This window comes from Ranitomeya imitator, chromosome 2 (genome assembly GCF_032444005.1).
Source record: "Ranitomeya imitator isolate aRanImi1 chromosome 2, aRanImi1.pri, whole genome shotgun sequence".
NCBI lineage: Eukaryota > Metazoa > Chordata > Amphibia > Anura > Dendrobatidae > Ranitomeya > Ranitomeya imitator.
Window position 1 is genome coordinate 177537731 of NC_091283.1, and position 24571 is coordinate 177562301.

A 24571-nucleotide genomic window follows, 5' to 3' on the forward strand; every position below is an offset into this window, starting at 1 on the left:
TTCCCTCAGAACTCTCCTAGCAAATCGAATGGAATGAAAGGATGTGTGAACAAGTGCGCGAGCTCCCTGTTGAAGGGCCACAGCCTTGTCTCAAGGGAGAATTACCAACCTTCTGGAAGTGTCCAAGATCATCCTCAAAAAGGATATCTGCATTCATTGCTGCAATGCATCTAGATACTCTACTGCAGTTGAGTAGTCTCATGAACATTTATTGTTAAACGGATGAGTCTCCTGGTGGGGCGGCTTGTCTTACCATGGGCTCGCCTTGGAGGTTTGATTCTATTCTTTAAGCACCTGGGCGCGTGGTGTCCTGCCTGTCATCGGTGAATTTGTCCTTCTTCCCTCCCCCTAAATTCCCACCCCTTCCCTCCCTTCCCCCCCTTCCCCTTTTTTTTTTTTTTGTATTCGCTGATGGCATGCGGGACATCTCGCCGGTGCAGAGACTATTACTATGTTTAACCAAACGTTACGTGTTTACAAGTTCTCGTTTATGGGACCTACCAGGTTCGGGGGGGCTGGGGGGGTCAGTGTTTCCCTTGGCTTCCCTTACTCACCTAAGGTGCACGGGTGAAGGGAGAGGAGGAGACCTCTCCTCCATTCTTTTGCCCTAACTACACAGATGTAAAGTATGACCCGGTGCGTCAATCCCAACACACCTTCTTTTATGTTTTCCATGTTCTATTATCTCTTCTCTACCCTGCCTTTTTCCCTTCCTTCCTATTGTTTCCTCCCTACTTCCCATGGCTGTCGAGTGTTCTGGCGGATGGGGCGCATGGTATTACGGAATGGTGTAAAGGTATTTGATAATGGATGAAATTAAATTTTGCTCCTTCAACGTTAAGGGGCTAAACATACCGGAAAAAAGAAGACGGGTTCTATTTGATAGTCACAAACAGAGGGTATCTGTGTTACTGCTCCAAGAGACACATTTCAAAACTGGTGTGGTACCACACTGTATCACGAAAAATTACCCTAAATGGTATCACTGCCCAAACCCATTTTCAAAGTCAAAAGGTGTCTCAATAGCCTTCCACAAGTCCTTTGTGCCTGAGATCTTAGATTCAGAAATTGACAAAAATGGCAGATATATCTTCCTACTCATCACATGGGCAGCTCATAAACTTGTAATCGCTAACGTTTATTTTCCAAACCAAGGGCAACAGAAGTTTGGAGCCGAATGCAAAAGACGCCTCGAGGAGTTTGCTGGTTCCTCTCCTGTGATACTTGGGGGCGACTTTAATATTCCTATGAACCCTGCGGTGGATGTCTCTTCGGGTAAGTCTTCATATCCTGCATCTTCTATTAAAAAAATAAGATCCCAGCTGCGCAGCATGAGACTGGTAGATGTCTGGAGGGTTCTTAATCCAACAACCAAGGACTATAGTTTCTTCTCAAAAATACATAACACCTACAGTAGAATAGATTACTTTTTCGTTTCTCATAGGTTGCTTGACATGCAGGTAAAGGCGGACGTGGGGTCGATATTGTGGTCGGATCACGCTCCTATTTACTTAACAATCTCACTTCATTCTGCCTCAAGACCAGGTTTCTCTTGGCGCTTGAATGAAAATCTGTTACAAGATCCCATATGTAAATCCAAGATTGATCAAACAATCACAGATTTCCTGACTGATCACGAGGAAGACACCACGTCCCCCACTGTAAAATGGGAGGCGTTGAAAAGTGTAATAAGAGGCGTCCTCATTTCTCATGGCGCTAGGCTAAAAAAAGAAAGAGCGGCGGAAATACTTAGCTTAACAGAACAAATACACCAATTAGAAAACAAACATAAACAAGACCTTGAGGCCAGCACATTTGCTAGGCTCTCCTCGGCCAGACAAAAACTGCTATCTATAATAGACCAAAAATCCAAATGCCTCAGAGAAAGACTTAAGAGCCGCTTCTACCAGCTCGGTAATAAAAGTGGTAGACTCTTGGCCAGAGCTCTCAATCAACGCAATCCCAATACTTACATCCCTTTTATTAAAAACAAAGAGGGGAAGAAAGTTTTTAATACCAGAGATATTCTTTCCAACTTCAGCGAATACTACAAATCTCTATATAACATAGCAGGACACTATAAAGAGGCTCCATTACATTTTCTCCGTAATAAAATCAAATCATATTTACAGGAACATAAACTACCCACTCTGCCTGAAGGTGATCTACTTGATCTTGAAAAGGAATTCTCAGTGGAGGAGGTGTCTGAAACCATCAGCGCCCTGAAACAGGGCAAGAGACCGGGCCCTGATGGATACTCAGCAGGCTTTTACAAGTCATTCAACTCACTGCTTAGTCCAATATTCCTGAAGGCCTGTAATTATGTCTCTCTTGGGGGCTCGTTCCCTACACAGGCACTCATCGCCCACATAACAGTTCTCCCTAAGCCGGGCAAGGATCCTTCTACATGCGACAATTACCGTCCGATTTCCTTAATAAACCTAGACATTAAAATATATGCAAAAATGTTAGCCAATAGAATATGTCCCCTTTTACCGAAACTAATAAACCAGGACCAGGTAGGCTTCGTTCCAGGGCGAGAGGCGAGAGACAACACAATCCGAACCATCTCTCTAATTGACAGAGCGGGCAGAGAGGGGGACCCCCTGTGTATCATGTCAATTGACGCTGAAAAGGCTTTTGACCGGGTCCATTGGGAATTTATTTCTCAGACTCTAGAGGAAATTGGCCTAAAAGAGAACATGCTGCGTAGGATCTCCGCCCTGTATTCTTCCCCTAGTGCTCAGGTCAAGGTAAATGGCACATTATCGGAAATGTTCCCGGTCAGGAATGGTACAAGGCAGGGGTGCCCTCTCTCTCCCCTCTTATATATTCTAACAATGGAGCATTTAGCTGTGGCCTTGAGAAACAACCCATCAATCACTGGTATAAAACTTCGTTCCGAAGAACATAAGCTAGCGCTTTTTGCAGATGACATCCTGTTATATATTACGGCCCCCTCTACGAGTCTACCAAACATCATTTCGGAGCTACATAAATTCGGATTTCTAAGCAACTTCAAAATAAATTCTCATAAATCCGAAATCCTAAACATTTCACTCCAACTCCCTTTGGTAGATCATCTTAGGAAGACCTTCCCATTTAAATGGTGCTTTGATTCCCTTACTTATTTAGGTATCAAAATTACAAGCAAAACATCTAAGCTGTTCGAAACCAACCTAGCACCAACCCTACAGAAAACAAACTCAGATTTAGAGTAATGGCACAGGCTCCAATTGTCCTGGCTGGGTAGGATCAATGCAGTTAAGATGGACCTCCTGCCTCGCCTCTTATATTTTTTTCAAACAATCCCCCTATACCTACCGGCTTCTTTCTTTTCCCGCCTCAAACAAATGATTACTCGTTTTATTTGGTCTCATAACCGGGCGCGTATTTCATATACAACATTAAGTAGATCTAAACTGACGGGTGGATTGGGTCTCCCGGATCTCGCAATTTATAGTTACGCATCAATGGGAACTTGTATTCTAGACCTTTATCACAGTAAAAACAACAAAAAATGGGTAAACCTAGAAAACGATCTTAACAGATGCGACTCCCGAGTTGTTCTTTGGACAGGAGGCAGGGGGCTAGGATCAGGCACTTACATACCCTTCCTCACAGGAAACATACTGCTTCTTATTAAAAACCGAAACAAAGACCTTCAGATCACAACTCTCCCGGGCCCCTTAATTCCAATTTATGACAATTCTGCTTTTCCGGCGGGGCTGAATAGAGAGACATTTCTACATAAGAGAAAAGATTCCAATCCCATCATCCATGACTACTTAAAAGAAACTGGGATGAAGTCCCTTCGGGAATTATTCCCAGAGGAGGAATCACACTCTGTTGATTGGTTCTTCTATGAACAACTAAAAAGTTATATCCACTCAATCTCTAAACAAGCCAATATTAGCAGGCCGCTAACTCCCTTTGAGATGCTTTGTATATCAGCAAATCCCCCGGATCATACTGTCTCGCTGCTGTATAAAATCTTCCAAGAGGGGAGGGCTCCACTGCAGGGTTGGCCATTGTTTTTCTCGAAATGGGAGGGCGATCTGGGAAGGCCCTTGTCATCTGAAGACAGGGGAAAAATTCTTCTCTTCTCGTCTAGATCGTCATTATGCGCGGTATCACAGGAGAGGAGCTATAAGATTCTAGCAAGATGGTACAGATGCCCCTCCATGGTGCATGCGGTGTTCCCCACGACCCCTGACACCTGCTGGAGATGTCTAAAGGAGACTGGCTCTTACATGCATATCTGGTGGGACTGCCCCCCCATAAAGGATTTGTGGTTGGCTGTCTTTGAACTTCATAACAAGCTGTCTATCATACAGATCCAACCTTCACCAAGTATAGCATTGTTGTCTCTATGCGACTTGTCAATATCTAGGTTCAAGAAGGGTATCCTTAGACACTTTCTTACTGCAGTCAGAAATCTAATTCCTCGGTTTTGGAAACAAGAAAAATTTCCTTCCCATACAGAATTTGTGGCAGAACTTAATAACATCTATAGAATGGAGCAGTTGATAAACCAGTCACCAGGTAACGCAGAAAAAACCTACAACATATGGGCCCCCTGGATCGCTTTTAGGGAAACTCCTGAACTAGACCTCTGGGTTTCCAGAACCCGACACATTGTATAGCTTGTTCTCGTGTACATCCGGGCAGTTTCTTGACGTGTGTTCTGTCCGCTGGGGTACGGAGGCAGCCACACTCCTTCCCCGAATTTCCCCCACCCTCTTCCATCCCTCCCTTCTTCTTCTTGTCCTTCTTCCTTTCCCCTTTTCTGACTTTCTATGTTTGTCTTCCCCATATCCAGTTTGATTATATATATATATAGTATTTTAAATTAATACAAAAGAACATATCAATGGTTACCAACTATCCCGGATGTTTTCTATTATTATTATCTCATATTCTCGGGACAGCCAATAGCATTATTAACCAGACAGTTAAAGTATAAGATTTAATTGATGCAACAATGCTCCTCTTGTTCGACTTGTAATTACCGCCTACCATTGCACAGATTTACCAGTTTGTAATGTTTACCTTTAATCTTTATTGCTGTGACCAATAAAATGATTTATACAAAAAGGATATCTGCTGAGCTGGAAATGAGGAAAAACTTGTCTAAGATTAGCTGCCAGCCCAGGTGAGAAAGGGTATCGCAATAGATATAGATGACTCAGCGCAGTCCTGGAAGAGCGGCTAAAAAGTCGACAAGATAGGGAAGGTGACCATGCCTCTAGGGTGCAAGAGGAACATGACAGCCACCATAACCCCTGCGAACACTATGGGTACAGTAGCAAGGCCGAAGGACAAGGTCGTGATTTGAAAATGCTGTTCGCAAAAAAATAGGAATGTGAAGATAAGCATCCCAAATGTCGGTGGATGACAGAAACTCCACCTTTTTCTGTTGAAGTAGTGTCTGAGTGGAGGAACTCCATCCGAAGAAGGGGGACCTTGTCAAGCTCGGTAGAAGTTTGAGGTCCAGGATCGGTCTTACTTTTCGGTCCCCTTTTTGGAGCCAAGATCCCTTAGATCTAGACCGTCCTGGTCAACTCATCCACTGCTGGTTGGGTCTATAGGAAACATGCAATTCTTTGTTTCTGTGTGGGGAACGCTCCCAACTTCTCACCGAATAATCGATTACGCTGGTAAGGGAGTGATGTCAAAGACTTTTTGAACGCAGAGTACGCTTCCGTTCTCTGAGCCATAATGCCCTTCTGAATGTAATGGCATGTGCTGCTGACAGCGCCGCGCAAGTAGCCGCCTCCGAGAGGCGTGAAGCAGCAAGTCTCCCACTCAAGACATTTTATTGACTAGCTGTACCGTCTTTGGGAGAAAGTTACTGTTGTGAATCAAGGAAGTTAAGGTCTCCATTGCTGTAGCAACCCATGCAGCGGCTAAGGAAGGGTAGAGCGCTTCTCTCTCTTGCAATCGCCACTCTCTTTTGACAGTGCGGAGTTAAAATGATGAACCCTCAATCCACCATCCTCTTAATATGGAAGTGGAGAGGGATCGTCCGCCTTTTTGCATCATCTGCTAAATAGTGGTGATGTAGAGGGGGACGTTCCAACGCCAAAAAGGGTGCCTCTGTATAGCCACAAAGTTCAGGTCACCGGGTGGACAGGGCTGGTTGTCTGGCGTTAGGCCTGGCTGCAGAAGAGGATACATGGAGGCGACACTCCATGTGCTCGTCTTTTGATGGTGTGGGGAAATCGATGCCCTTTAAAAGGACCCGTCGCCCCTAAGAATCAGACCAGGCATGGCATCCCACATCCTAGGGGGGTATACATGGAGGGGACACCCCACATGTTCGCATATTGGCTGAAAAAGTATACCGCGCTTGCGGAGGCTTCTGTCCAGTGGATTGCTTATCCGGACGCTCTCTATCCGGGTGATTGGCAAATGCTCTGCGAGGGAGTTTAGTTTCCTCATGAGGGATACTGCGTGATCTAGAGTAGAACCAAAGTCCTCGTCAATCTACAGAGATTGGTTGATGATATTGTCAAGGTAAAAATATATGTCTTTATACACTTTTGTACTTTTATATATTCTTATGCTGTGAAACAATAAGTTTTTCCCTTCATACTTGCCAATGCAAATTTAACTGTATTTAAGATGGCTGCCAGTATTCACCTTTGCCCCACTTTCAGGCTGAAGGAACAAGTTGCACATTCCAGAAGGACAAGTATCATTTCTCTGGAATTCGAAACTTAACAAGATGTGGACAAAGAAAGATTCATCAGATGACGTCAGACCAACCAGAAGGACTGAATACTAGATACATTGCTTAACCCCTGCCTATCCCCGCCCTCTGCACACCTTCCCCCAATAGATCATATAATGCTGTGTATTAGAAAATAAAATCAGTTGCTGAGACGTTACTACACCTGGTAGACAAACGGGCAGGCACTGAGTTTGAACCAGATTTTGTCTGACTCATTCTTCAATTTGGTACCACTGCTCTTATCTTGATTTGGAATGACTGGTGGATGATGGGTATTGTCGTGACGACCCCGACAATTTTGGCGCAACCAACGTGGGGCGTGGCCGGCGATCCGAGACCCCCTGGACCCATGCCTGGATGTCCGTGGACGACACCCGTAGTGGCTGACCTCGAGGACTGATCACCCTCCAAACACGGTAAGTGGAGATCACATACTATGTATGTGTCACACTTGCTAGTGTTTCAGCCATTATTGGTTAGTCTGTGGTCTCCTTGGGTCTGGGGAGTGACCGGTCGAGTGGTGAGACCGAGCGCGATCTCGTGCCACGCTTCGAATCAGCAACTGAGAGACGTCGCACTCTGCGCGTCCTCGTGTACACCACACCTCCTCCACCAGTCATTGTACTCCATTCAACCACCCTACCCGTGACTATTGTCTAGTAGTGATAGAGTGAAAGATTGAGAAGTTTGTGGATTGGGATAGGAGACGTGGCCTCTGTGATATTGCACGCACATACATCGGTAATTAAGACGTCCCAAGAGGGGGACCACCAGAAACACTTGCACACACTTGCACATATCGGTAATTAAGACGTCCCAAGAGGGGGACCACCAGAAACACTTGCACACACTTGCACATATCGGTAATTAAGACGTCCCAAGAGGGGGACCACCAGAAACACTTGCACACACTTGCACATATCGGTAATTAAGACGTCCCAAGAGGGGGACCACCAGAAACACTTGCACACACTTGCACATATCGGTAATTAAGACGTCCCAAGAGGGGGACCACCAGAAACACTTGCACACACTTGCACATATCGGTAATTAAGACGTCCCAAGAGGGGGACCACCAGAAACACTTGCACACACTTGCACATATCGGTAATTAAGACGTCCCAAGAGGGGGACCACCAGAAACACAGTGGAGGGGTCTCACTAGGAGACAGCCTCCCAACGTTTAGAATATCGTGACAGGGCAGACTGTAATCACTGGTGTTCAGGTTAGGGAAAAATATTGAGCGCAAGGCTCTTTATTCATAGCACGTCGAGCGCGAGGCTCCGTGTTAGGACACAAGTGTTGCTGTCGCTGTCAGCGGCCTACTGCAGAAGGGCGTAGTATTCTGTGAGTCATGTTACGTCTCTTAAAGAAGAAGTCCGTGCCCCACAGGTTATATGAGGATGCTGTGGAAGTCAAGACAATAGTAGAGTCACGGGAGGGGAAGAAGGCAGTCAAGAATGTTGAGAGATTGTACAAGCATGTAGGACTGCCCTCGTCAGGGAGATTGCAGCCGTCTACATGGCACAATCTCATAGAGAACAAAAAGGGCATGTTGAAAGAGAAAGGATTGTTAGAACAAGTGCAAGCTCATCTGCGAGTTGCGCGAGGCTTAAACAACGAGGAATGGAAAGAGGTTGATGGAGAGGGAGGATCATAGGATGCTGAGCCCATGTTTGGCTATAAAATACCTCAATCATTGGTTTTTCTAAGGTGTTTTGGTATATGAATTGTGTGAAGGTTTTGTAGAAATTAATTGAGTCTGAGAATTGCTGTATTCCGTTACTGTGGTTTTCCAAAACACCCGATGGGAGGGGGGAGTCAAATAGCTGCGTTGTTGTTTTTCTTCTTTTGTGTTGAGGAATGCTGTGAATTCTTATCTCTGTGTTTACAGCCGATGAGAGGGGTGAACCCCTGCGTGAATTGTTTTTTTTACTTCTCCTCTTTGTGCTGCGGGCCAGAGAAAGGGGGGCCGGCTGCGCTGAAGAATATGGAGTTGTGTATATTCTGTCCTTGGTTCAGTACGCGCTGAGTCCATAAGAACTTAACCTATTCTGTATCAGCAGCTGCAGCGATCCTTACTCGCTCTCTAGTCCCCCTCCCCCCCCGCCGCAGCTTCAAGGACACGGCACGCAGCTCGGTTCCTTATCAGTGGCCCAAGAAACAGATTTCAACTCCAGCCCCCCTCCCTTACACAAATCCAGTGTCATATTCCAATATCCATTTTAACCCTATGTCTGGAAATCTCCCGCCCAAGCCTCGCTATGTTAATTCTCAGATCAAGAGCTTGTTTTAATTAGAGTAGATGGCAGACCCAATGAATATACTCTCACAAAACCCATCCCTGTGGGACCTTCCCCTGAAGTTACTGCTCAGTTTGTAATCTCTCCCTTATGTCCGGTAAATTTACTGGGGGCAGATTTATTATCACAGTTCCACTCCAGAGTATAATTCCAAGATGATGGTCAGATGGTATTTATGTTATATAACCCCTATGTAGATGAGTATAATGAGATGTGTATCTTACATGTCCTTTCCCAATCAGTTAAAAAAATAAATAAATAGGGGGGATAGTGTGTCTAACCCTGGCAGTTAGAATATCCTTATGTCATGTTGCTTCAGTATGTGGGTAATTTTTTTTTGTTTTTTGTTGTGTACACAGACAGAGCAGGAAGCCATTGTTGCCACTGTTAGTTTTCGCAAGTATCTGGCAGATCTGAACTGTCAGGTTTCGGCCTCGAAACTTCGGTTCTGCCTTGGTCAAGTGATATTTTTGGGTCACTGTCTCCTTCAGGGTGCCAGACACCTCACAGAAGAAAGAAAAATAGCCGTCAGCTACAAAAGATGAGACTGAGCTCCAACGTTTTCTTGCACTATGTACCGTACTTATTGTTGTCAGTGGATACCGGACGCATCCCGCATAATGCAATTTCTCTACAAGGCCCTGAAAGACTGTTCAAGATATGCTGATGATTTTGGCAGACTCCACACAGGATACGCTGTTACTATGGAAGACACTGTAGTGCACGGAGCTGCACTCCCTCCCTCACTGTCAGGACAAGAAGCAGAACTTCAGGCTCTGTCTACTGCATGTGTTCTGGCCAAAGACAGGCGGGCTGATATATACACGGACTCACAGTATGCATTTGGTATTGCTCATGATTTCAGAGCCCTATCGACCAATCAAGGGTTTGTTACTACTGCCGGGACTCCAGTGAAGAATGCTGAAGCTGTTAAAGCCCTCATGGACTCAATCGAATTACCTACTCAGGTGGCCATTATCAAAGTTAAGGAGCATGGTACTATGGAACAGTCCACAGACTGGTGGTAACGCCTTTGCGGATATGCAGGCAAAAGCTGCTGCTATCCTACCCATTGAACTGACCATACTAGCTATGGTGACCACACGCTCTCAGCGTAAACAGTTACAAGAAACACTGACTCTACAGGAACCTGATGATCTACGCCAGACTGAGGTTTTCTACCGGACCCCGCAAGACCGCTTAATGACGATGCAGAGAATGTCTCCAAAGGAAGAAGTGAAGCAGTGGAAAGCTGATGGAGCACGTATGGACATGGTCGCTGGAAAAAGGACCAACTTGTGTGTCTCCCTAAGCGGATGTACCCTGCTATTGTCACGTGGGCGCATGGGCCCACACATCGAGGTATCTGTCAGATCTGCAATCCCGGTCAACTTCAACGTGTACCCCCGAAGTATCTTGCTAAGCCCGACTATCCTTTCCAAAGGCTCCAGGTGGACCTCATCACGTTGCCGAAGTCTGGAAGGTATGAATATTGTCTGGTGGTTGTCGACATGTTCTCCAGTTGGCCAGAAGTATTCCCCGTTACCAACGTGACTGCAAAGACCACAGCAAAGAAACTGGTGATGGAAGTTATATGCAGATATGGTGTTCCAGAAGTTGCTGAAAGTGACCAAGGCCCGGACTTTTCTTCTCATGTGTATCAGGAGGTTCTGACAATGCTTGGATCCACTGTAGCCCTCCATACTCTCCACAATCCAGTGGGAAAGTTAAGAGGCTGAACGGCACACTGAAGGGACAATTGACCAAAATGATGCAGGAGACTACGGCTCCATGGCCAGGGCTCTTACACATTCGTACTACCCCTATTTCAAAACATGGCCTGTCCCGATAGGAGATATTGTTTGGTGCTAGGTTCTCAGTTGTAAATTTTCAGTCTCAGTAGTTGTCAGAAGAAACTTACCGTGCTGTTCAATATGTTATTCAGCTTAGTAAAAATGTTGCTAACACCCATGTTTTAGTTTCTTCTTCCCTTCCAGATTCAGCAGAAACCGATATTTGTCATAACTTGAAGCCTGGTGGTTTTATGGTCGTGAAAAGCTATGTCAGTAAAACTTGAAGGAAAGAGCACCTGGATCCACGCTTCACACTGCAAAAGAGACCGGACCAGCGCTTACAGTGATGATCGAAGGAAAATGTTGTTGTTGTTGTTTTTGGTCCTAGGGCCAGGGGTCATCCTCGCCCCTACCTCCTCGGCCCCTATTGTAAATAAGAATCCCGGTGCCACTATTCTCTGGGTAAACCTAACGGCCCCGGTAAATATCTGGTGATTTGATTTCTGCGATGTAGTCAAGTGCCCCGAGACTCAGCGGGTGGTAGAGGGAATTATCCAGTATTATATATGTGTTACCAGAGATAACAATTGTACTGGGAAGATATTTTCATAATGTGTTTAATAGTGGATACTATGGGAATTTAGGCCATATAAAGCTCCAGGATATTAGCTTCAGACCAACCAAGGCCCCCGTTACCAGTACAGCTAAAACAGGCCCAGGTGAACGTTTGCAAAATATACAGGTCCTTCTCAAAAAATTAGCATATAGTGTTAAATTTCATTATTTACCATAATGTAATGATTACAATTAAACTTTCATATATTATAGATTCATTATCCACCAACTGAAATTTGTCAGGTCTTTTATTGTTTTAATACTGATGATTTTGGCATACAACTCCTGATAACCCAAAAAACCTGTCTCAATAAATTAGCATATTTCACCCATCCAATCAAATAAAAGTGTTTTTTAATAACAAACAAAAAAACCAACAAATAATAATGTTCAGTTATGCACTCAATACTTGGTCGGGAATCCTTTGGCAGAAATGACTGCTTCAATGCGGCGTGGCATGGAGGCAATCAGCCTGTGACACTGCTGAGATGTTATGGAGGCCCAGGATGCTTCAATAGCGGCCTTAAGCTCATCCAGAGTGTTGGGTCTTGCGTCTCTCAACTTTCTCTTCACAATATCCCACAGATTCTCTATGGGGTTCAGGTCAGGAGAGTTGGCAGGCCAATTGAGCACAGTAATACCATGGTCAGTAAACCATTTACCAGTGGTTTTGGCACTGTGAGCAGGTGCCAGGTCGTGCTGAAAAATGAAATCTTCATCTCCATAAAGCATTTCAGCCGATGGAAGCATGAAGTGCTCCAAAATCTCCTGATAGCTAGCTGCATTGACCCTGCCCTTGATGAAACACAGTGGACCAACACCAGCAGCTGACATGGCACCCCACACCATCACTGACTGTGGGTACTTGACACTGGACTTCAGGCATTTTGGCATTTCCTTCTCCCCAGTCTTCCTCCAGACTCTGGCACCTTGATTTCCGAATGACATGCAAAATTTGCTTTCATCAGAAAAAAGTACTTGGGACCACTTAGCAACAGTCCAGTGCTGCTTCTCTGTAGCCCAGGTCAGGCGCCTCTGCCGCTGTTTATGGTTCAAAAGTGGCTTTACCTGGGGAATGCGGCACCTGTAGCCCATTTCCTGCACACGCCTGTGCACGGTGGCTCTGGATGTTTCCACACCAGACTCAGTCCACTGCTTCCTCAGGTTCCCCAAGGTCTGGAATCGGTCCTTCTCCACAATCTTCCTCAGGGTCCGGTCTCCTCTTCTCGTTGTACAGCGTTTTCTGCCACATTGTTTCCTTCCAGCAGACTTACCATTGAGGTGCCTTGATACAGCACTCTGGGAACAGCCTATTTGTTGAGAAATTTCTTTCTGGGTCTTACCCTCTTGCTTGAGGGTGTCAATGATGGCCTTCTTGACATCTGTCAGGTCGCTAGTCTTACCCATGATGGGGGTTTTGAGTAATGAACCAGGCAGGGAGTTTATAAAAGCCTCAGGTATCTTTTGCATGTGTTTAGAGTTAATTAGTTGATTCAGAAGATTAGGGTAATAGGTCGTTTAGAGAACCTTTTCTTGATATGCTAATTTATTGAGACAGGTTTTTTGGGTTATCAGGAGTTGTATGCCAAAATCATCAGTATTAAAACAATAAAAGACCTGACAAATTTCAGTTGGTGGATAATGAATCTATAATATATGAAAGTTTAATTGTAATCATTACATTATGGTAAATAATGAAATTTAACACTATATGCTAATTTTTTGAGAAGGACCTGTAGTTAACGAAGTAATCACCATTCCAGGTCTTAGTTGACAAGAAGTCTTCTCCATAGAAACACAAACAGCCCCAAGGACAAATTTATGGTTAGAATGGGTAAGATACAATGTAAGAGTCCAGAGTATTTCTGTAGGATGTGTTGCTTGTGCTGCAGCGAATACACATCTATACACACATGCATTGTTTTTTCCTGATGACAATACCACTACCTGTGTTATGAATCTGTTGAAGGGTCTAAAGTCCACTGATTGCTCAGATTATGTCCCACTAATTCATGAAGCACCAAAACTAAAGGTCCCAGGGGGGATAACCGTGTTAGCTGATAATTATACCTGCTATAATACCCACGACACTACAGGTACACCAGTAGGGGTCTTCGAGACAGGTTTCTGCAAAGAGAACAGTTCCCTAGATACTGACTTGCTAGCTAATCATACACAGTATATGTACGACATTTATTGGTTATGTGGAGATGGTAAGCTCCGTCCTAGGTTGCCTAATGCCTGGACAGGTCAATGTACCCTTGTTATACTAGCTGTGCAGTTCAAGATTTTACCTTGGGATCCAGAGACACCTGATGAATATACCAGAAAGAGGAGAAGTCTCGATCAGCTCCACATGAGTTATGAAGAAGATCTATTGGTATATGTCAATGGCATTGGAGTGCCAAGGGGGGTGCCTGACCTGACCAATTTAAAGCCCAGAACCAGATCTATGCTGGTTTTGCTTCTATAATCCCACAAGTGCAGATTAATAAAAATGTTGTTTGGATCAAATATATATATATTACAATGAACAAAGGTTTGTCAATTTTACCTGTGATGCCTTCCAGGGTATAGTTGAGTAATTGAGCCCTAACACTAGAATGACCCTCCAAAACCGACTAGCCCTTGATATGATCTTAGCTGAGAAAGGAGGAGTCTGTGGGATGGTGGGAGAGGAATGTTGTACCTATATCCCTCAGAACTCTGGGGTAAATGGAAAGACCATGATAGCCCTTACGAAGATAAATGGGTTAGCAGCAGAATTAAAAACTAATGCTGGAGTAGACACATCTTTCTTTTCCGGTTGGTTGGGTGGGCTCAAAGGATTTCTTCAACAAGCTTGTCTAGTACTGATTGCCCTTCTTGTAGTTGGATCGATAATCCTCTGTTGTGTTATTCCCCTGTATAAAAAGGTTATTGCTGAAGCAACTCCGACTGGCACCTTCCTCAACCAAGAGGTAGACCCACCAGAGTACGATGGCACTGATCCAGGGGAAATCTCTAAGTACGCCCCCTCAAGATGTTAGACAAAACCCCTTACTCTCAGGTGCTAAGAGATTTAGTTTAGGGACAGCGGGAGAACTCCATGTGAAGCTAGTGAAGGGTTCAGCTGCCTGGAGGCCTCTCACAAGGGGAGAGCATCTGAGGTGTCTGGATGAAGAAATCCACCTCCCCTTTCCCCATCACATGGACAGTCTCGAAGGATCTTTCTTTTTAGGGAAAAACTTATACACTTTTGTACTTTTATATATTCTTATGCTGTGAAACAATAAGTTTTTCCCTTCATACTTGCCAATGCAAATTTAACTGTATTTAAGATGGCTGCCAGTATTCACCTTTGCCCCACTTTCAGGCTGAAGGAACAAGTTGCACATTCCAGAAGGACAAGTATCATTTCTCTGGAATTCGAAACTTAACAAGATGTGGACAAAGAAAGATTCATCAGATGACGTCAGACCAACCAGAAGGACTGAATACTAGATACATTGCTTAACCCCTGCCTATCCCCGCCCTCTGCACACCTTCCCCCAATAGATCATATAATGCTGTGTATTAGAAAATAAAATCAGTTGCTGAGACGTTACTACACCTGGTAGACAAACGGGCAGGCACTGAGTTTGAACCAGATTTTGTCTGACTCATTCTTCAATTTGGTACCACTGCTCTTATCTTGATTTGGAATGACTGGTGGATGATGGGTATTGTCGTGACGACCCCGACAATATAAATAGGCAAATCCATCCTTTTCTGAAGTTCTGCTGAGTCCAGAACCAAGGCAATATCCGATCCATATTCAGAGTCTTGTTCTCAGCAAATTATTGGTGAGGGATCAGGAAATGAAACTTTTGTTTTCTAGGTGCGTGTACCTTTGTAGATGTCTGTACGTTTCTAGAATACTTGCGGCTCCTGCTAGCCGATGGCTCCCATGTAGGAGGGACCATCTATATTGGTCCTGCGAGCACTCCGAACCACAGAGGGTTCACGGAGGGATTCAATCTCTTGGTCAGAGAAGCCATGGGTTGTGGCAGTGACGAAGCCCACTCAGGGAACTAGGTACTCTGGGATAAGATGGGGTTGGCGGCGGAGGGCTCCTGAGCTCATTTAGGATAACCGGTTTCAGACTGGGCATGTGCCTTTAAGACAGGGAATATTGGTCATGAGCCTTTATGACCAAGGGATACTGGTTCTGTGCCTTTAAGACCAGGAAATGTTGGTCAAGTGCCTTTAAGACCAGGGAATACGGGTCAAGTGCCTTTAAGACCAGGTGTAACGGGGTCTACCAAGCTGGGGTACCTCTTTCAATACCACCCCATGTTTCAGGAGGTCCACTCTGCTTTGGCTGGAGTCTGAATGAAGGACGCTGGCTGGAATTGTTTGGTTACATGGGCGCATATAAAAGATCACTGCTTCTCCACGTATTTCCAGTCTGACAACACTTTACTCACAGGACAGAGAATATATCACACAGATACAGAGGGCAGGCCAATAGAAAAGCGGCAGGCCAGACATACATTACAATAGCCGCAGGTGGCGGGAGCCTGCCGATATGTACTGTGGGAATTACAAAGGTGGGGTGCAGACAAAAGGGGAATATCGTGTCCCCTCTGCCCAGGGGCGCAGCCTGTGGGCTGATGCATTAGGGACATGCATCTCACATGGAACCTATTATACATACATATAACTGCACAACATATTCTGGGTGCTGAGTGGTTCCGTAACATGTAACACCAGGGAATCCTTGTCATGTGCCTTTAAGATCAGGGAATACCGGTAATGTGCCTTTAAGATGAGGAAATACTGGTCATGTGCCTTTAAGACCAGGGAACACCAGTCATGTGCTTTTAAAACCAGGGAATACTGGTCGTGTGCCTTTAAGACCAGGAAATACTGGTCATGGGCCTTTAAGCACAGGGGAAAGATACAGGGGGGGGGGGAGAGCAGTACTTTCTTACCCGGTTGGATGTGCCCCTTCAATGCAAAACCCCGGGTGGACAGGGCCAGTTGTCCGGCATTATGCCTGGCTGGGGAAGAGGGTACGTGGAGGCGACACTCCATGTGCTCGTCCGTTCAGGTTGCGGGGAGATCGGTGCCCTTGAAGGGACCCGTCGCCCCTAAGAATCAGCCCAGGCTTGGCATCCCACGTCGCAGGAGAGGATACGGAGAGGAGACACTCTCCCTGCTCGCCTGTTGATGGTTCGGGGAGATCGGAACCTTGAAAGGATCCGTCGCCCCTTCGTTGTAAAAAGTAAAATCAAAAATGTAAAAGGTGAAAATAAAATAATAAAGAGTTTTGGGTCTGAATAGCAGACCAGTCCGTGTGCCTCCTACGGACACTAAGCAAGAACTGGTTCTCTGAGAGCCAGCAGGAGAGTGTATACTGCAGAAGAGGAGCTAACCCTTTTTTTGTATCACTTAGTGTCGCCTCCTAGTGGCAGCAGCAGCATACACCCACGGTCTGTGTCCCCCAATGAGGCGAAGAAGAAAGAAAATTTGATGTTCAAAAAGAACAAAAAAAATATTAAAACTGACCACAGGTTCCTTGGCCTCGTGGAGGACATCGGGGGGCACCTTTCCAGTGCATCTAGCCATAGCTGAAATACTATACCAGACCAGGAAAATTATAACTAAACACTGGTTGGCAAATAGTCCTCTCTCATTCGGTGTATGAATAATGCAACTCTGATGGAAAAGAAGGTCTACATTGGGTTAGTTGCCCAGCGGTTGTGTCTGAAGTGATGGCAAACAATGTGATTAAGTCTAAATTACTTTAATTCTAGGATTACGAGATATTGAATTCCAGTGTAATGGTTTTTCTTTAATTAGTCCCCAGTTATTTTGTGTTCACCAAAAAGGGAGGAGGGGATTGTTTCAGTGGGGAGGTGTGATTACAGGGGGTAAATGGAAATCAATCTCGGACAGTGGGATTAAAACAAGCATCAGCGAAAAGCGCGTAAAAAAAAAAACACACAAAAGTTACACATATTTGGTATCGCTGGGTTCAGAATCGCCCGATCTACCAAAATATAAAATAAACTAATAGAATCAGTAAACAGCATAACAAGAACAAAAGTCAAAACACAAGAATTATGCTTTTTGGCCTCCACAATATTGCAAAAAAAAAAAAAAAAACAATAACAGGCAATCAAAACATCGTATCTACTCTACCTTAAACTGGTGTAAATAAATATGTCAACTCAGGGTGCAAATCATAAGCCCTAACTCAGCCCCAGATCCTGAAAAATGAGAACACTGCAGGTCTCGGAAAATGGCGACAAAAACAATTTTTATTTATTTTTACAAAATTTCCGATTTTTTTTTAACCACCAAAATAAAAAATAAGCTATGGTATACGTTTGACCCCTGCGTACTTGCAGTGACCTGGAGAATCCTATTACTGGGTCAATTTTACCATATAGTGAGCATGCTAAATAAAGGCCAAAAAACAATTTGTAGAATTGTGCTTTATTACAATTTCAGCTCACTTTTTCCCATGTTCCAGCACGCTATATGGTAAAATTAATGGTGTCGTTTAAAAGTACAACTCATCCCGCAAAAAAAAAACAAGCCCTCAAACGGCTAGAAAAATAAAACAGTTACGGCTCCTGGAAAAAGGGGAGGAAAAAAAAAAAATTGCCAAGTAGCGATGGATTCAAAAGTGTGAAAAAAACTTCCTAAAACCTATCTCCTTCGCTGAGATATGACTTTCTAAGGTTGAAGGCCCAAAGCCTGAGGCTGCACTACAACCTGATCGCTTCTGATTTCCGTCAGGTAGAGCGGAGCCCGATCATGTAATAAATCCACCTGCTTTGGATTTGGATCTAGATAAAGTCTGCATGGTAACACAGAGGCATGTGGTCATCTGAATGTCTCAGTAGTGCAGCCTCGGTTACGAAGCCTCTGACCTCAAGGCATTATATCTCTGCATAGAAGTAAGATATGAAGAAGCAGTTTTCACATTTTTAATGTACAGTAAAGTGAATTCAATTCCTACTTCCACTTTCATAAAATTATTGTGGAAAAAAAACAACACAAAAATAAAGTCACAATGGTGAAGAGATAGTTTAATTGCATCCCTTCACCAGATACAATACAGGTAAAAGCTAATAAAAATTAAATCAGACATAAACCCACAAATAACACTGAAGTCTTTGTCCCTTAGACACAAGTCTTTGTCTTTAGTTCCAACATGTTCTAGCTGGAAGTTATGTGATGGTAGAAGAAGAAGAAGGAAATAAAGAGAAGTCCTCTCAGCTCCTGGGTAACTGACATCCATTATTGTGTCTCATTATTACAGGTCACTGGATGGCAGCATTAGTAACGTCGGTTCATTTTCTTAAATTTCTCATAATGATAGTCGTCTGTGGCTTTCTCGTTGGATGGACGCTTGCGGTTTGGAGGAGATTCTGAAGATGAAGGATGATACAATCAGGAAATATAAATATAGAAATAATCATCTATGTGAATCTTAGGACAAAGCTGCGATAAAACTTGGTATAAACGTCTGACAATTAGCGATGAGCGAGCGTGCTCCAAAAAGGTGTCATCTGAGCACGCTCGTGTCCTAATACAGTGTTTCGTGGCTGTTCGACAACCGCAACACTTGCATGGTTTCCCTGTATGTTAGGCAATCTCTGCATGTGTTCTGGCTGTCAAACAGAAGCGAGACATGCAGCCACGGGAACGTCGAACATAGTATTCGAGCACTCCGAAGTCACTATGCTAGGACATGAGCATGCGCGCATAACACCTTATCTGAGCACGCTCGCTTATCACTACTGACAAGGCATCATTGTTCCCTCCTTAGGGAATAGCTGGAGCCGAATACAGCCCCAGGTTTGTACTCACTCTCAGGCTCTGGCTTCTCTGTATCGCCTACACGGAGGGGACGCGCTTTAGGCTCTTCCTTGTGACGTCTCAAAGGGGTGTTCAAGTCCTCCTGGTAAACTGAAAACCAACAGGAAAAGTGTCGTCAAAGGGGTTATATATATTATATATGGCTATTTTAGGTATATATATATCCTGTCCACAGAATGATGGTGAAAGATCGGGGGTCCCAACTCCCCAGTATGAATAGAAAAGTAGTGATCTTGTGCAACTACTGCTCCATTCACTGGCAATAGGAGTTGTGGTCTCACATGCTCACTACTGCTCCATTCACACTCAAGTTTTTATAACCGTTCTTGAAATCGGCAACCTAATCCCCCCTGTGATCATACATTTATCATCTCTCCTATGAATAGGTGATAAACATTGTTGTTAAAAGGTTTGTCCAATAGACAGTCAGTCCCATCTTAAATGAGGAAAGCATTTATGACAACTCTTAAGCTGTACGCTAAGAAACTGTTCTATGCAGAAACAGCGCCACTTTCCTCATGGGCTGAGTCTGGTATCACAGCTTAACCTCATGCAAGCAAATCTGACAATTGCAATATCATATATGGCCTTCGGACAGGAAAGAGGCTGATCCATGGAAGACAAAACCATTCTTCTCTAATATCAACCTCCTTAACAGAATTCAAAGTTTTAGCACATAATTTGCAAAATAGCATTCTTTGGATTCTATATAGTGCTATGGGGATTTACGAGGAGTCTCATTCATTTTTGGAAGCCGCCATGTTTCCGATGATCAATAATGAAGGAGCTGCTACTGTGCATCTGCCATGGTTAACAGAAAAATGTCATTCACCCCTATTAAACGATCATTTAAAAATCAAAAACAAAAAAACAAGTTATCCTCTAACCATGGAGTATGGGATAACTTGCTAATCGTTGTGGGACCGCCAGCGATTGCGTGATCGAAGCTCTGGACCTCCAATAGGTCCAGCAGCCCCATCCTTATTGGAGGCGCACATTCTCGGGTTCTTCTCCATTCGCTCGGTTCACAGCACTAAATATTGATGGAGGGGGCCTAAAATTTATCATACTATGACCTCCGAATCTTACATCGATTGTGCTGTACGTAGTTGACAGCCATGTTGGTGGGCACGAAGGAAGTCTGCTTGTCCTTCTTCTTATTCTGCTGCTCGGCCAGTAAGCGGGCTTTGGCTTCCTCAGTGAAGATGATGTTTTTGATTTTTGCACTAAAAATAATAAAATATTGTATTTATATTTGTATCATTAGTCTTTATTGTCATTAATTCCCACTCCAGATATATACACAAAGCTCACATACTCTATGCCCAGGTCCACCTCTGGGATGCCGCTCAGCATCTGATTGGACAACATCTCCTCGGTCTTCTTGGCGGAGGACACCTTGATGCTGTCTGGGAGCTCGTACAAGCAATCCTCTGCACTCTTCGGCTTCACCTTCTTCTCTTCATTCTCAATGATTCCTTTTCTTTTCTTCAGCTCTGTCTCTATGTACTTCATCCTGAAATTGCAGAAATAAGAGATTCTTAGTATTAAAACTCTACAGTACAATTACCGAATTGTGCAGAACAACCTCCCCACTAATACCACCAATGAAGAGCGATATCAAACCCCCCCAGCATCACCCGTACACCTACATGTCAGCATCTTCATCCCTCCTGTTGGTTTCCGCAGAGAATGACGTCCCCAGGTTCAGCTCCTCATCGTCTCCAATCTTACTGAAGGTAACAGAATGAATTATGTCAGACGAGCTCCGACCTCCTCATCCGGAATCACAGAATTATATAAAAAGTTACCTGTCCTTCCCACGATCCTTCAGCTTTTTCATATCCACCATCCCTCCAGTTTTGATTTTGAAAGGATCATCCTATGAATAAACAATCATAAAAAGAGGTTCTCAGCAGCTGCAGCATACTATGAATCCATATGATTAGCTTCATCAGGCTTCCAGTTGCCACAAAACTAATTCTGCACCCAGCAACTGCATCACAGAGTTGTACTTGGGGTGACAGAGGGACGCTCCTACAGGCTAACCTTCTGTGATACCACAGTCACTATTAACCACAGCCTCTGAGGGGGATAAACAGCCAGGCTTGGAGTCATCTCCGATTCCAGACATTGAAGCAGAAGCAAGCTGTGATTACTGCGGATACAGCTCCTTCCTTGGTGCAAACAACATAATGCCAGCATGGTAGTGTTATAGTATGAAGACCCAGCAGCAAAGATCTCAGGTTCTTGAGCTCTAAGAATTAGGTTATTGTGCTTATCATAAAGCTGATATCATAACTACGTGATATATGGACCAGTCCCACTGCTGCGCCTCCTGACCTCACGGTCTCATATGCCTGAGTCAGCCATCACAGGTTAGGAGGCGCCGTGGTCCTGGTACGCTCATCTGGCCTCAGTCACACCTTAAAGAAACCCCTATTGCAGAATTCATACAATGAGTTATGTCTAAAATCGGGCCTGACATAAGCAGAGCACTAGAGGCATTCACTCTTTTGTGCTCCTGAATCTTTTTTTGCCACCCACACTTAACCCCCTACAGCCGGGCCCTATACACAACATCTGGTTCCAGTTTTGCTCAAAGGGTTCCTTTCACTTGAATAGGCGCTGTACCATAATAAGAAATTAACATATTTGGAAAATCTTCCTTAAAGGGGTTGTCTGGTCCAAAACTTCATGTCTGCAGTCACTCCGCTGGGAGTGGGCACGTGACCACACGTATGTGATATGAGTACCCCGGCCACAATCCGACTAGATGGACTAGCCTCCCTCAAGGCAAGTGTATTGAGCGAGGCTGTAAACAGTCTTGTGGTCATGTGCCCGCTCCCAGCAGCGGAGAACCCTCACAGCTTGTAGGCTCGTGATGTGAGGATTCACAAGTCTGCAGTTACATATAATGACTGCAGACTTGTAATTTTAGACCAGGCAACCCCTTTGAAAGTGTTTATATCAAGATATGAAGTTACCCTCTATCAGTGGGACAGGGGATTACTTACTGATCACTGGTGGTCCGACTGATGGGATCCCCCCCGATACCATAAACAGGATCCAAAGTCCTCTATGCGAATAGAGCAGTAGTGAGCAATTGTGACCAGTCCTCTTATTGACAGGGGCATCGGTAAGACCCCCCAGCATTCAGGGATATAATGAATAGGGGATAACTTTATATTTTGTTACGACCCCTTTAATACCACATGGACTCACCGCCATTACTGATTCTTCTGGTAATTTCTCTCCAACCAACAGAGCGGCAGCGCTGCAGAGGGAACACAAGGTCAAGGGACGGTCATTTTATGTAAATCCAGGCAATGTAACGCTCCGGTGACATCTTTTAGTTTGGTACAATGTATCAGTGCAGGCACAATGTATTGTAAGTGCAGGCCAGTGGCGTATCCAGGGGGGGCAGCCGGGGCATGTGCCCCGGGCGCAGCCGACGAGGGGGCGCCAGCAGGCCGGCTGATGCGGCGGTCCAAGAAGGAGGCTAACCGTCGGCGGAATTCTGCCACCCCCACACTGCGATGCTTCCGTTCTCTGAGCCGGCTGTCAAATCGACAGCCGGGTCAGAGAAAGTGCTGCGCGTCGGTTCCCAAGAATGTTCTTGATCTATGTCAGGTGTCTCAAACACGTGGCCCCCGGGCCGCATGCGGCCCCTGAGGCAGGCATCTGCGGCCCGAGGTGCACGCTAGAAGAGAGGAGGCAGCACAGAGCTCTGCGACTTTTGCAGCTGCTGGAGAGCCGCCCACAATGCGTCGCCATGGATACGCAGAGTGACTACCGACCGTCCAGTGCCCGGAGAATGAGCCGCGCGTTGCCAAACAGAAGTGTGCAGCACCTGCCACCTGGAGAAAAGGATTTCGGGGGGATGCAGAGCCTGGCTGGGAGGACAAGGTATGGGCTCTTATATACTGTGTGGGCTGTGTTATATACTACGTGGGCTGCTATATACTGCGTGGGCTGTGTTATATACTACATGGGCTGCTATATACTACGTGGGCTGCTATATACTACGTGGGCTGCTATATACTACGTGGGCTGCTATATACTACGTGCGCTGCTATATACTACGTGGGCTGCTATTTACTACGTGGGCTGCTGTATACTACGTGGGCAGTGCTGTATACTACTATTTGGCAGTGCTTTATACTACTATGTGGGCAGTGCTATATATTACTATGTGAGCTGTGCTGTATACTACTATGTGGGCAGTGCTGTATACTACTGTGTGGGCTGTGCTATATACTACTGTGTGGGCTGTGCTATATACTACTGTGTGGGCTGTGCTATATACTACTATGTGGGCAGTGCTTTATACTACTCTGTGGGCTGTGCTGTATACTACTGTGCAGGCAGGGCTGTATACTACTGTGTGGGCTGTGCTATATACTACTGTGTGGGCTGTGCTATATACTACTATGTGATGAGTGAAGCAATGCCAGGGGGCTGGGTGGGTGCAATGTCCTGATTTCTGCCCCCATAATGTGCTCAGATTTCTTCTACACCCCCTAATGTCCTGATTTCTGCCCCCATCCCCCCCAAACACCTCAGATTTCTCCATCACATGCAACTGCACCCAGGAAGGAAGGGGATGGGGGCAGAAGAAATCTGAGGACATTATGGGGGCAGGAGAAATCTGAGGACATTATGGGGGCAGAAATCTGAGGGGGGGGGGGGGGATTTGGGCGGCAAACTGATCCTTTGCCCCGGGTGCAGGAAGAGCTAGATACACCTCTGGTGCAGGCAGGTGATTGTCTGCTTTGGATACAATTGTAGCAAACCCTCAGCTGAATGGATTTCTTCCTCGCTCTTACCTGACACCATTTTGTCGCTTTCTTAAACTCTGCACCTCTTTAGCTTCTTCGAGTTTCCTTCTGAATACACATAACAAAAAAGTATTAAGAACAGCAACAACGAAAATCTACACATACTCTCCAATGCTAAGAAAACCAGCCAATCAGATCGCTTCTATCACTCTCCAAAGTGGGTTTCTAAAAATGAAAAGTGCCATCTGATTGGTTGCTTGGACTTCATTAACAGCCCATGATGACCCGTCACTGACCTAACCTCCTTGGTCACCCCTTGGTCTTCCTCCTCTTCCTCGGAGCTGGAGGCTTTGCGCCTGCGGAAGTTTTTACCGGCTGGCATTTTCGATTTACACACGAGTCTGGAAAATTAGATGTAAACAACAGTAGGACGACTTTACTTCCGGCGCGGGGTGATGACGTAGGACGCCCTTCTGAGGCTTTTA

At 45.1% G+C, this 24571-nt stretch overlaps 1 protein-coding gene across 1 annotated transcript; it reads right to left on the minus strand.

Moving 5' to 3' along the window:
• Positions 1-18396: 18396 nt before the first annotated feature.
• On the minus strand, positions 18397-24550 carry C2H9orf78 (chromosome 2 C9orf78 homolog). Its single transcript, XM_069748111.1, has 9 exons — positions 24383-24550; positions 24135-24194; positions 22531-22582; positions 21117-21187; positions 20958-21038; positions 20624-20821; positions 20395-20531; positions 19297-19395; positions 18397-18854 (listed from the first exon to the last, which is right to left on the minus strand). Exons 1-9 carry the CDS (start codon positions 24466-24468, stop codon positions 18763-18765), a joined length of 876 nt encoding a protein of 291 aa, XP_069604212.1. The 5' UTR covers positions 24469-24550; the 3' UTR covers positions 18397-18762.
• Between the last annotated feature and the right edge of the window lie 21 nt (positions 24551-24571).